This window comes from Pan paniscus, chromosome 8 (assembly GCF_029289425.2).
Source record: "Pan paniscus chromosome 8, NHGRI_mPanPan1-v2.0_pri, whole genome shotgun sequence".
In the NCBI taxonomy this organism is placed as follows: domain Eukaryota; kingdom Metazoa; phylum Chordata; class Mammalia; order Primates; family Hominidae; genus Pan; species Pan paniscus.
The window spans coordinates 39,858,770-39,872,056 of NC_073257.2; the positions used below are offsets into that span (position 1 = coordinate 39,858,770).

At 41.7% G+C, this 13,287-nt stretch overlaps 1 protein-coding gene and 1 non-coding gene across 18 annotated transcripts in view; both read right to left on the minus strand.

The window, feature by feature from the left end:
- Positions 1-12,922, minus strand: part of ACBD5 (acyl-CoA binding domain containing 5) — a 46,925-nt gene extending 34,003 nt beyond the window's left edge. For 2 of the 17 annotated variants that reach the window (XM_034930180.2, XM_055092531.1), the window contains exons 1-4: positions 12,783-12,922; positions 11,021-11,186; positions 5,788-5,908; positions 2,443-2,515 (exon numbers count right to left, since the gene is read on the minus strand). In XM_034930180.2, the coding sequence (XP_034786071.1) occupies positions 2,443-2,515; positions 5,788-5,908; positions 11,021-11,096 (270 nt within the window). In that variant the 5' untranslated portion in view covers positions 11,097-11,186; positions 12,783-12,922. Of the gene's footprint in view, positions 1-2,442; positions 2,516-5,787; positions 5,909-11,020; positions 11,196-11,375 lie in introns of those variants that run through there. The other 15 variants (XM_003821425.3, XM_008974894.3, XM_034930176.4 and 12 more) reach the window with 13 other exon arrangements.
- Positions 2,950-3,011, minus strand: LOC112441063 (U7 small nuclear RNA). Its single transcript, XR_003029044.1, has one exon. It is a non-coding gene; the product is annotated as a U7 small nuclear RNA (small nuclear RNA).
- Positions 12,923-13,287: the final 365 nt, after the last annotated feature.

Consider the following 13,287-nt stretch of genomic DNA (forward strand, 5'->3'; position numbering starts at 1 on the left):
GCACACGGTGGCTCATGCCTGTAATCCCAGCACTTTGCAAGGCCGAGGTGAGTGTATCACCTGAGGTCAGGAGTTCGAGACCAGCCTGGCCAACATGGTGAAACCCCCATCTCTACTAAAAATACTAAAAATTAGCTGGGCGTGACGGCATGCCCCTGTAATCCCAGCTACTCGGGAGGCTGAGGCACGCACCACTGCACTCCAACCTGGACAACAGAACCAGATCCTGTCTCAAAAAAAAAAGAATAATGACAAAAACTATATTTAAGGAGGTAATTTAACAAGTGCTTCAATTAGTAAATTATTGAAATTAGAATAAGTCCCAAATTCAATAATCAAATCTTTGGGATAATGTACTATCCCACAACATTATTTAGAAACACGCAATTTTATTAACTGATAGTCATAAAGCTAAACTCTAAAAATAATTCAAAAGAGTAATCAAATTTTCAATTTATGGATATCTTGATATTTTTAGGTTTACCTCTAAAATTGCACTGTAAACTTTGTCATATTCACAATACGCAATGAAATTTTTAAAGTGTGAATGAAAAGAGTAAATTATTTTAATTAAAGGAGTTATAGGTATTTCAGCAGCAATATAGTTTTAATCTTTCTTAGGGAAAAAGGCAGAATACACATTGCCTCATCGTCCTCCAACTTTAAAATGTGGCTATACCATTAATTAACACAATTGAATAGGACAAATGAGTAAATTTTACTTAATGTGTCAATTCAACTTTATGTTATAGAAGTATGTCCTAAAAATTATAAAGAAATTTAAGGTAAAAAAAAAAAAAAGAGAGAGAAATAGTTATGAAACCAAAAGGCTTTAGATTACCTTTCGTTCTCTGCTTTTGAAAGGCCTATTTGTTATTGTGTTATTGACATAGTTAATAGCCAAAAGAACGAAACTCTGCCCTTGGTTACAAAGTCTACCAAATAAAAACTGCAAGAATGCAATAAAGGGCATGACTATGAGCAATGTAGAAGAAATTTAAAAAGAAAAAAAAAACAAGTCTAAATCTAGTAACAACAAATAAAAATTACTACAGAGATTAATACCATCAAATCATGTGGCAAAAAACTATTCCTTTTTACAGATTTTCTTTATGTTCAAAGATAATTTATTTAAAATTATCAAACTTAGATTTCACAACCTCTGATCCATGTCTAACATAAAAATGATTCTTTATAAAAAAGTCTCTGCCGGGCATGGTGGCTAACGCCCGTAATCCCAGAACTTTGGGAGGCCAAGGCAGGTGGATCACCTGAGGTCCAGAATTTGAGACCAGCCTGGCCAACATCGTGAAATCCCGTCTGCACTAAAAATACAAAAATTAGCCAGGTGTAGTGGTGCGCGCCTGTAATCCTAGCTACTTGGGAGGCTGAGGCAGGAGAATCTCTTGAACCCAGGAGGTGAAGGTTGCAGTCAGCCAAGATCATGCCACTGCACTCCAGCCCGGGTAACAGAGTGAGACTCCATCTCAAAAAAAAAAAAAAAGACTCTATGATCATCTTTAAAATTCATGATTTCTTCATATACTTGCTCCTCAAAAGAATGCCTTTGACACACTTAAAAGAGCTAGTTAATAATGAATGCCCCTCCTTACTAGTTAGCAGAGAACCTGAAAACTTCCTTATCTTATTCTGCTTCTGAAGGATCTATGTACTCACAGAAAAATGTGACTTCTTACAACAGTCCAGTGATGAGAATACCTACCTCAATTTACGAGTGAAAACTTGCATGAGAACATTGTTGAACTAAGTAAAAAGTTCCAAAGCAGAAATACTTTCAAGAGAGTCCAGCTACTTCCTAGACTCCTGAGTAAGGGATTTCAATATTTTCAAAGATTATTATTTCTACACTTTCTCCAGAAGTTGACTATAGAGAAAGATAGGGGAGATTAAAAACCAAAAAACAGGCTAGGCGCAGTGGCTCATTCCTGTAATCCCAGCACTTTGGGAGGCTGAGGCGGGTGGATCACTTGAGGTCAGAAGTTCAAGACCAGCCTGGCCAACATGGAAAAACAACATCTCTGCTAAAAATACAAAAATTAGCTGGGTGTAGTGGTGTGCACCTGTAGTCCCAGCTACTCGGGAGGCTGTGGCAGGAGAATTGCTTGAATTTGGAAGGCGGAGATTGCAGTGAGCCAATGTCATGCCACTGCACTCCAGCCTGGGCTACAGAGAAAGACTCCATCTCAAAACAAAAACAAAATAAAACATCACATCATCACAGTGTGATATATCTTAGGGAAAAAACACTTATTTTAAGATGAACTTTAATGAAGCAGAAAAGTCCTAACAAATCCAATAATCTAGATTCTATTGTATAACATACTACAATCTCCTTAAAGCAAAGCAGCTAATTTGTCTGATAACCAAATTAAATTAGAGCTGCTCTGAATTTTCATTTTAACTGTGAATTATTTTCCCTACCTTTTTCATTTCTTCAACATATGCAATCATGGCTTCCTCTTTGGTCATATCACCCAGTGAACTCCAAGCATCCCTAGAAATGAAAGTATCCACAAAATGACGAAGAGACATCTGATTTTAATTGCTCAGAATACAATTTATAGTTGATGCTATAGGGTTACTAATTAAAACAGGTTCTACTTAAAGCCATAACAGGATTGTCTTAAATGTGCTACCATGAAGCAAATTATCACAGCAAATAAACTAGCAAATTAAATAGTATTTAAAACAAATAAATATATAACCCATCTATGTAGTAATGTACCAGAGACTACAGACCATTCATAAATATTTGATAAGAACCCTTCAAAGTTTTTATATTATTACAAAGAACAGTAACAGAAATATACATTTTAGAAGACTACATTATTGCTTCTCAGGTTTTGGCTAAGATCAAGTGTAGAAGACTACATTAATTGTCACAGGCATGTTTTATTTTTTCTTTTTCTTTTTAATATAAATTTCTCAATAGGCTTTCCGGTAAAGACCGGAAAGCCTGCTAGAAAAATTCTAAAAGAGCTGTAACACTCAGGCATGGGTTTTTTTTGTTTTTTTTTTTCTGAGACAGAGTCTCGCTCTGTTGCCCAGGCTGGAGTGCAGTGGTGTGGTCTTGGCTCACTGCAACCTCCACTTCCTGGGTTCAAGAGATTCTCCTGCCTCAGCCTCCTGAGTAGCTGGGATTACAGGCATGCACCCCAACACCCAGATAATTTTTGTATTTTAGTAGAGATGGAGTTTCACCATGTTGGCCAGGTTGGTCTCGAACTCCTAACCTCATGTGATCCACCGTTTTGACCTCCCAAAGTGCTGGGATTACAGGGATGAGCCACTGCGCCCAGCCAGCCATGTTTTAAATGAACAGACATTTTGGTTAACAGGTTCTATTAATTTAAATAAGAGCCTAACTTGTACATTTGAACTAAAAATGGAAATGGTTTCTCACTTCTAGGATACTGAAAATGTGAGAGACAGGAAATTTTTAAACCCCTAAATAATAATAGTTCTTTCAAATTTTTGCCTGACATGTAAACCTCCATTTTTATATGTTTTTCCCCAAAGGAGTTTAACTCCACCAAAGGTCAATTCTAGGGGAAAAACATGAAGCAAATAATTAAATCTTCTTAAAATGGGCAAATCAAATTATATTAGTTAATATTTAATACTACTAAAATTAAGTTATATGAAATAATAACATATTACTATTTCATTTAACCTGTTATTTTGTGACAATTCATAAAGATCTTAAAGGAAAGTAGAGAACTAAGGAATCTTAAAACAAGCTTATGGCACTTCCAGTTCAGGGTGAAGAAACTGAGCATCACAATGTGTGGGGAAAAAACAAACAAACAAACAAAAATGGGCAGGGCACAGTGGCTTACACCTGTAATCTCAGCACTTTGAGAGGCTGAGCGGGCGGATCACTTTAGGTCAGGAGTTCGAGACTAGCCTGGCCAACATGGTGAAATTCTGTCTTTACTAAAGACACAAAAATTAGCCAGGCGTGGTGGCACGCGCCTGTAATCCCAGCTACTCGTGAGGCTGAGGCAGGAGAATTGCTTGAACTTGGGAGGCGGAGATTCAGTAAGCCAAGATCGCACCACTGCACTCCAGCCTGGGCGACAGAGTGAGACTCCGTCTGAAGAAAAAAAAAAAAAAAAAACTGGTGTGGCATGGTGGTTCACACCTGTAATCCCAGCCAAGGCAGGTGGATCACTTGAGACCAGGAATTTGAGACCAGCCTGGGCAACACATGCAAACCCTGTCTAGGAAAAAATTTAAAAAATTAGCTGGGTGTGGTGGCACAAGCATGTGGTCCCAGCTACTAGGGAGGCTGAGGTGGGAGAATTGTTTGAGCCCAGGAGGCAGAGGTTGCAGTGAGCCATGATGGTGCCACTACACTCCAGCCTGAGTGATGGGAGTGAGACCCTGTGTCCAAAAAAAAGGCGTGGGTTTTAAAACATGCTTCACCACCGGGGCGGGAGGGGGTGGTGGCTCACGCCTATAATCCCACCACTTTGGGAGGCCGAGGCGGGCAGATCACCTGATGTCGGGAGTTCAAGACCAGCCTGACCAACATGGAGAAACCCTGTCTCTACTAAAAATACAAAATTAGCTAGGCGTGGTGGCGCATGCCTGTAATCCTAGCTACTCAGGAGGCTGAGGTAGGAGAATCGCTTGAACCTGGGAGGCAGAGGTTGCGGTGAGCTGAGGTCACGCCATTGCACTCCAGCCTGGGCAACAAGAGTGAAACTCCATCTCAAAAATAAATAAATAAATAAAACATGCTTCACCAATTAGCACATTCTGTTCATAACGTACAGTCTAAAATTGACTTTTCTCAGACATTTGTGAAGGCTTCAATTGTATTAGAGTATCAACTGTTAGTCGACTGGGAAAACAGCACGGATGAGTACAGGTACCTGTATCTATAATTCTTTTAGTTTATAGTTTATAATTCATTTAAGTATACTTTTTAGTTTAGGATTCTTTTAAGTATATAAAAAATCAAATTTCTATTCAATTACAGTAGGTCAGAAGTGACGGCTTAGATAAAAAGTTAGCATGGCAGTACCTGAGTCATATTCCTAGTTATTTATTATCTTCAAGGCTCAGTACAAACAAGGAAAAGCCATTATTTTTCTTGCAGGCAAAAGAGGCAGTTAAAAGTTTGTTTATTTAACTTAGGTTGGGAGTTGCTCTTGCCTTAAAAAAAAAAAAAAAAAAGGGAAAAACTCCATGAAAGTAAAGATTAACTGATAATGCTTCTTTATCTTTGATGCACCTATCCCTTTTGGTTTTACTGTTTTCCTCTCCTCCCCAAGATTTTCCTATTTGTGTAAAATCGTACTAAGAGCACCTGGGAAGGCTGGGCATGGTGGCTCACGCCTGTAATCCCAGCACTTCGGGAGGCCGAGGTGGGCGGACCACCTGAACCCAGCAGTTCAAGACCAGCCTGGCCAACATAGTGAAATCCTGTCTCTACTAAAAATACAAAAATTAGCTGGGCGTGGTGGCGCGTACCTGTAATCCCACCTACTCAGGAAGATGAGGCAGGAGAATCACTTGAACCCAGGAGGCAGAGGCTGCAGTGAGCCGAGATCCTGCCACTGCACTCCAGCCTGGGCAACAGAGTGAGACTCCATCTCAAAAACAAACAAACAAAAAAGAAAACCTGGAGGATAAAAATTGTACCCAATACCTAGGACACTTTCTGCACAGAATAATATATAACCACTTAAGTAATAGCCATATGATAATTATGTCATTAAAATTTAAATTCTTGCATAGCTCTACACAAAAAATTACCATTTATATCTTCCAATAGGATCCCAAAATCCAGGCCTTGAAAGTTTACAGGGTCCTTCAGTTGCCTGCTTATAGAAGCTATAAAATTTAAGCATCATTTCATTTGTTGGCTGGAATGAACCTGTTGGAAACACACATTAAATACAAATCACCTGGGGAATACAACTGATAATCTCAGGTTATAAATTAGCTTAGCTATACTAATAGTGATTTTATATTGCATTAATACTTTAGATAATGATTTATTTCTAGCTTATAGAAACAAAAGTTATGGTTCTGTTAGTTGCTTGCTTCTTTGATTTCAAAACACTCTGAGATTTTAAACTTTAATAGCAATGCCTAAGATGGTTCAATAAATAAAAGAATACATGAATAGACATGCTGTAGATATAACCAAAATAACCTGCAAATGTCTCTTTAAAAACATACTAAAATATAGAATAACTATTATTAAGCAATCGTAATAAGGTACTTTTATTCAAAGCTTATGACAAATCAAAACTGACTAGTGTAAGTGAAAAAGATATATGTATACTCTACCAAATTTCAAATTCTCAGTAGATAAGGAATTTGGGGCTAAAGCCAAAGAGTATACACTATGGTAGAAAAAGAATTAATCTAAGATAAAATAGATTTCTCACTTCCTACCTCTGTAATTTTGGAGACATCAATTTGAGGATAATTCTTCATATATGTTTCTAGCATATCTATAATTTTTCTCATGTTTAAAATTTTTAAATTGGCCAGTTGTGGTGGCTCATGTCTGTAATCCCAGCACTTTGTGAGGCTGAGGTGGGCAGATCACCTGACCCCAGGAGTTCAAGGCCAGCCTGGGCAACATAGCAAAACCCTGTCTCTACAAATAAAAACAAAAATTAGCTGGGTGTGATGGCACACCCTGTAGTCCCAGCTACTCAGGAGCCTAAGCAGAGAGGATCTCCTGAGCCTGGGGAGGTCAAAGATGCAGTGAGCTGTGATTACACCACTGCACTACAGCCTCGGTGACAGAGAAAGACCCTGTCTCAAAAAAAAAAAAAAAAAATCAAATTGTATAAGCAAGTGCTATAAGTTGCAGTATTCTCAATAACTGAAAAATTGGAATGTTAATTTTTATAATAGCTGTTTAAATAATTATGATATATAAATATAACAGGACAATTTATAACTGTAGCCCTAAAAAGTTATATTGTAGAAAAATATAAATAATGGTATAAGTTCCATGATCTACTATAAAGTTAGAAAAATAAGTTTAAAAACAACATATGTAATATGATACCTTTTGGCAAAATATTTATATACATAAAAAGTACAGTAGAAAGATAAACATAAAATGTTTAAAGACTATCTCTGAATAGTAAGTATACAAATTATTTTCCTTTTCACTGATGTGTTTTTAAAAAAGTTTTAAACATCAGTGTATATTACCCTTATAACAAAATTTTTAAAATAACAATTGTAACAAGATATTTTTAAAAATTTGTAAATTGCATAAGCTAGCAGTTTATAAGAGCTGTGGGCCGGGCACAGTGGCTCACACCTGTAATCCTAGCACTTTGGGAGGCCGAGGCAGGCGGATCACCGGAGGTCAGGAGTTTAAGACCAGCCTGGCCAACATGATGAAACTCCGTCTCTACTAAAATACAAGAATTAGCCGGGCATGACGGTGGGTGCATGTAATCCCAGCTACTCAGGAGGCTGAGACAGAATTGCTTGAACCTGGAAGACGGTGGTTGCAGTGAGCCAAGATCACACCACTGCACTACAGCCTGGGCAGCTGAGCAAGACTTGGTCTCAAAAAAAAAAAAAAAAAAAGGCTGTGCTGTGGAAATTACCACAGAGATAAACTGAGAACTAGTGTTTCAGGTTTGGCCGAGAGTGCATAATTAATTCTCAAATCACTATAATAATTATCTGTATAATATATGCACATTTAGGAGTACCTAATAGATAGTGTTTTAATGATACAATCCTTTATAAAGCAGAGGGAAAAAAATGGAGAAACCACAGTTTAAAATGGTCACTTATTTAAATAACACAAATCTAAATTTAAAACATCAAAAGTCTAATCTCAAAATATCTTCAGTAAGTCAACCAAATATGTTTATTGGCTTAGGTGAATGATATTAAAAATACAAAAACCGAGAACATTTATTGAGTGTAGTCTGTGTGTAAGACACTCAAGTAAGATTTCTGTCCTCAAGGTGCTCACACATGATGTACTTCATATGTATTTGAAATATTAGCTAAGAATTTTAATTTTAAAAGGTTAAGGTCATACCAAACATAGATGCCATAGGATTCATTACTATTTCAGGCCTTAAATAAGGATTGAGAAACAAGGAATAAAAAACTCCAAGATCTTGCTCTTTGCATAATGATTCAGAGCAAATCAAATGGTTTAAAAGTAGTTATTACAAAAATATTTATAATCCATTATAACAAACTTCTGCTTCAATTAATATCAACTTAGTTTCAAGGGATAACAGCATACTGGATGTTGTCCAACACAATTACCATTTGATAGGATATCTTTTTTTTTTTTTTTGAGTTGGAGTCTGGCTCTTGTCACCCAGGCTGGAGTACAATGGCGCAATCTCAGCTGACTGCAACCTCCGCCTCCCGAGTTCAAGCGATTTTCCTGCCTCAACCTTCCGAGTAGCTGGGATTACAGGAACTCGCCACTACACTCAGCTAATTTTTGTATTTTTAGTAGAGGTGGGGTTTCACCATGTTGGCCAGGCTGGTCTTGAATTCCTGATCTCAGGGCCTGCCTCGATCTCCCAAAGTGCTGGGATTACAGGTGTGAGCCACCACGCCTGGCCTGATAGGGTATCTTTTTTTTTTTAATTTAATTTAATTTAATTTAATTTAATTTAATTTTTTTGGAGACGGAGTCTGGCTCTGTCACCCAGGCTGGGATGTGATCTAGGCTCACTGCAAGCTCCGTCTCCTGGGTTCACGCCATTCTCCTGCCTCAGCCTCCCGAGTAGGTGGGACTACAGGCGCCCACGACCACGCCTGGCTAATTTTTTGTATTTTTAGTAGAGACGGGGTTTCACCGTATTAGCCAGGATGGTCTCAATCTCCTGACCTTGTGATCCGCCAGCCCCGTGATCAGCCCGCCTCAGCATCAGCCCGCCTCGGCCTCCCACAGTGCTGGGATTACAGGCGTGAGCCACCGCACCCGGCCGATAGGGTATGTTAACTTTGCAATACTTTCTTAAATGTTATGTACATACAAACTGTACTTTATACAGGTTTCCTAATAAGTGGTACATAATGTCAACAGGCATAGTGGCCTAGAGACATCAGTCTAGTTTTACCAATTTTCAAAAAACTATAAAAACGTGTGCTTTAGAAGAAAGTATAAACATACTACTTACATAAAACTCTTAGAATCATACCTGTCTATAAACTCTAATAATCAGGGACTTAAAAAATCAATACCTAAATAAGTTCATACTTTTTTTTATATTTTATTTGTTCTTTCTTATCTTTCAGTCCCCCATATGCCCTCCTCCAATAGAATGTTTGAAATTACAAAAGGTTCAGACAACACCATAGAAGGAAAGAAATCACAAATGGAACACTATTTTGTGTATATTTGTTTTTAAAAATTTCTGAATCTGCATTTAATGAATTTTTATTGAATGATTTGTGTTGAATATTTGTTACCTATAATTATTGAAATTATTGATAATTAATGATAATTAATGAAAACAGAAATCATGATATTAAATACTATAGTAACGTATTATTGTTGTATTCAGTTAGTTTTGCAACTGTGGCACAGTAGTAGCACCTACAGTTACTTTCTAAATATGTTTATTGGGCCGGGCGCGGTGGCTCATGCCTGTAATCTCAGCACTTTGGGTGGCCCAGGAGGGCAGATCACCTGAGGTCGGGAGTTCAATACCAGCCTTACCAACATGGAGAAACCCTGTCTCTACTAAAAATACAAAATTAGCTGGGCATGGTGACGCACGGGTGTAATCCCAGCTGCTGGGTAAGCTGAGGCAGAAGAATCGCTTGAACCTGGGAGGTGGGGGTTGAGGTGAGCTGAGATTGTACCATTGCACTTCAGCCTGGGCAACAAGAGCGAAACTCCATCTCTAAAGAAATAAATATGTTTATTGTGAAATATAATTCCTATAATGTAGAAAGATATGAATTGAAAAGTACGTCTTGCTTCTAAGACTCTGCATTTAGAACAGAGAAAAATATTTAATGGCCAAAAACTTCGCATTGGTCTATGACATAAAATTACAAATTCAAAAAGCTCTGCAAATCGTGAACAGGGTTAATATGAAGAAAAACCACATCTACTAGTCAAATTGCTGAAAACCAAAGATAGAAAAGAAATCTAAAAAGCAGCCAGAGAAATAGCACATTAAATACAAGAAGGAGATCAGCCACTGGAATGACTTTTTTCTCACCAGCTGCAAAGAAGGTCCAATATGAGTATAAAAAAGAACATTATACAATGGAATAGCAAATAAAAAGGTAGAAAATACATATTTATTAAAATAAAGAGAAATTACTTCACAATTGACTATAGTTATTCTTTCTTTTCTGTCCCTTCATATCAAAATTTTCAAAACGCTTAAGCTGGTAGACCCTATGAGTGTGTGGCATTAGGCATCCCCAGCCTAGATTTTTGTTTGTTTGTTTGTTTGTTTGAGATGGAGTCTGGCTCTGTCGCCCAGGCTGGAGTGCAGTGGCACGATATCGGGTCACTGCAACCTCTGCCTCCCGGGTTCAAGCAATTTCCCTGTCTCAGCCTCCCGAGTAGCTGGGACTACAGGCGCACGCCACGAAGCCTGGCTAATTTTCGTATTTTTTTAGTAGAGACGGGGTTTCACCATATTGGTCAGGCTGGTCTTGAACTCCTGACCTCAGGTGATCCATCCACCTCGGCCTCCCAAAGTGTTGGGATTACAGGCTTGAGCCACCGCGCCCGGCCCGGATTTATTTTTTAACACACCCAAATCCGCAGTCATTAAGTGACAAGACTTTTGTTTTCAACAATATGAACTACTTAAAATCTGGATATTAGATTTTTCTCCGGTTTGGAAGATCAAAAGGTAATTAATTCATATTCAATAGCTCCCCTTCCACTCATGGCTCCTACACAGAAAAAAAGGCTAAATAAACAACACTAGAACCAGAAAGTGAAAGGGGGCTTTGGGGCTCTCTGCAGGAAGCGTCTACAGCCGGGGCCCAGCGCACGTACCATTCTTCGGCAAACTCTGGATCACCTTCACGGCCGCCTCAAACCTAGTCTCGTGCACGGATCTCGTGTCGGCCATCTCCAGCTGCCAGTGTTGGCCCCGGTCCCAAGGTCTGTCGGCGGGAATCAGGCAGCAGCAGCACCAGCTTTCCCAAGAGCCTGCATGAAACTGGAACATGGAGCGCAGCCGCGGATCAACATGCCCCAAAAGGAGGAGGCCCGGGAGCGAAGCGGCTCAGTTCCCCTTTGCCCTGCCCTATCCAGGCCACACAGATCGAAGCGGCCCGGCTCCTTCCTCCTCCCCCGGGGCGTGACTAAGGCCACGAATCCGGCCCGCGACGACAGCAAAACAACTCACCGAGAGGAAGAGCATGTCTAGCAGAAGACAGAGGGGGTCCGGGCATCGGTGGCCGCGGAGCCGCTCTCCCACCCTGGGGACCCTGGCGGAGCGGCCACACCCCCCATTCCGCCGGAGTCCGTCTGTCAGTCTGTGCCCTCCCCACAGCCCCGCCCCAGAGTCATCGGAGGACCCACTGGCGCCGCCGCCGCCGCAGCGGCAGTGCAGCAAACCCCACCCACCCGACCCGCCGCCGCGGCAAGGACGCGCGCGGTCCGTCTGTCCCCAGAGGAGGGTCCGGGAAGCGGGGAAAGGAGGAGATAGAACCGTCCAGGGGTCCACAGTCCCGGCTTGGTGCGGGGAGCACACTGTGCGCGCTTTTGTTCAGAAGGGGGAAACCGAGGCCGGACCGATGTGTCCGCTCTGGCAGCCGGGTGGACGAAGTGCGCGCTGGGGATGCGCGGTTGGGTTCTGCACCTGGGCCCAAAGCTGCACGCGACGGCACCGCTGGGCAACAAAAATGACTCTGCGGTCCCCAGCGCCTGCACTCTCCTAAGTTAAGGTTTGAGGAAGTTAAATGGGGCCTAAGCAAAGGGCTTTAAGTCGGGACAGGTTCTGTGCGAAACTCCAGTTCTGCCATTTAAATTATGTGACTTAGGGCAAGTCACTTAGCCTTTCCAGTGGCAATCGTGACACCCACTCTAAAGGGTAGATGGAGAAAAGCATTGGGGACCTTGGATGGAGGTGCTCAGCAGTCCCTGGCCCGCAGGTCTTCGACAGTTTTCGCGGCCCTGAGCCAAGAACGTCCGAGGAGCAGCCGAAGGAGAGAGGAGGTCGCCGGCTCCTAAACTGTGCTGGGACGGAGGGCAACTTCCCCTACACTACCCTTTCCACCCAGCCCCAGGGAGCCAGGCACCTCCAGCGGGATTTAATAGGAGACTGGGCATGGGGACGGCCGGGCACAGTGGCTCACGCCTGTAATCTCGATACTTTGAGAGGTCGAGTGGGGAGGATGGCTTGAGGCCAGGAGTTCAAGACGAGCCTGGGGAACATGGCGATACCCTGGCTCTATTTAAGAAACCAATAATTTAAAAAAAAATTAAAAATAGGATACTGGGCGTAGAGGGCGGGGCCAATGAGGAGTCTTTACGGGTCGTCAACCCTAGAAAGGGGGTACCCTGGGCCTTCAACTTACTAGCGCAACCCCCTGCGTCCTTAGGCATTTGGGAAGTGCCCCAGGCCCAACGTTGGTGGGGGGACTGACTAGGTTGTGGGGGGGTGGAGTCCTGTAGCCCGGAAATCCCAAAGTCTCCCGGATGGAAGAGTCGTTTTTGTCAGTTAGGGGGATGGGTTAGGAGGGTTACTAGGAAAAATCTAGGCGCAGATCATAAGTTACTCTTCCCTCTGAGCCGCGGCGCCGGCATTTACCTTGGTATTGCCGGACAAGGCCTGTCCGGTAATGTCCCCGACGCCCGCCCCTCGCCCTGCCCCGCGGGCTTATGGGAAATGTAGTCCCCCGCTCCGCCGCGCTTCCGGACACCTCCCAGCGGCGTCCGGCGTTCCTGCTAGCTCTTCCGGTTAGGCGTCTCTGTCCCGCGGACGCGGGAGCCGTGCGGCGGAATCCCTCCTTCCTAGCCGGTTACATTTCGTGCCTCTTTGAAATGCCACATTCGCTTCCAGCTTAAGTGTCTTGAGACTGTCGCGGTGTCTGCAGCTGCGGCTTCTCCAGCGCCCTCCGGAGGCTTTGCTTCGGGTTTGTCTAATACAACACAGGGGGAAATCATTTGATCGTGGACGTTTCACGTTTCTTTGTCTTCAAAAATGAAGAGGACATTTTGTAAAATTATCACACAAAGATGAGAAATAGATTAGAGAACCAACTTTGGGTTGTAAATACTAAAGAATTCCAAATGGTAATGTATGAGTGGCTAAA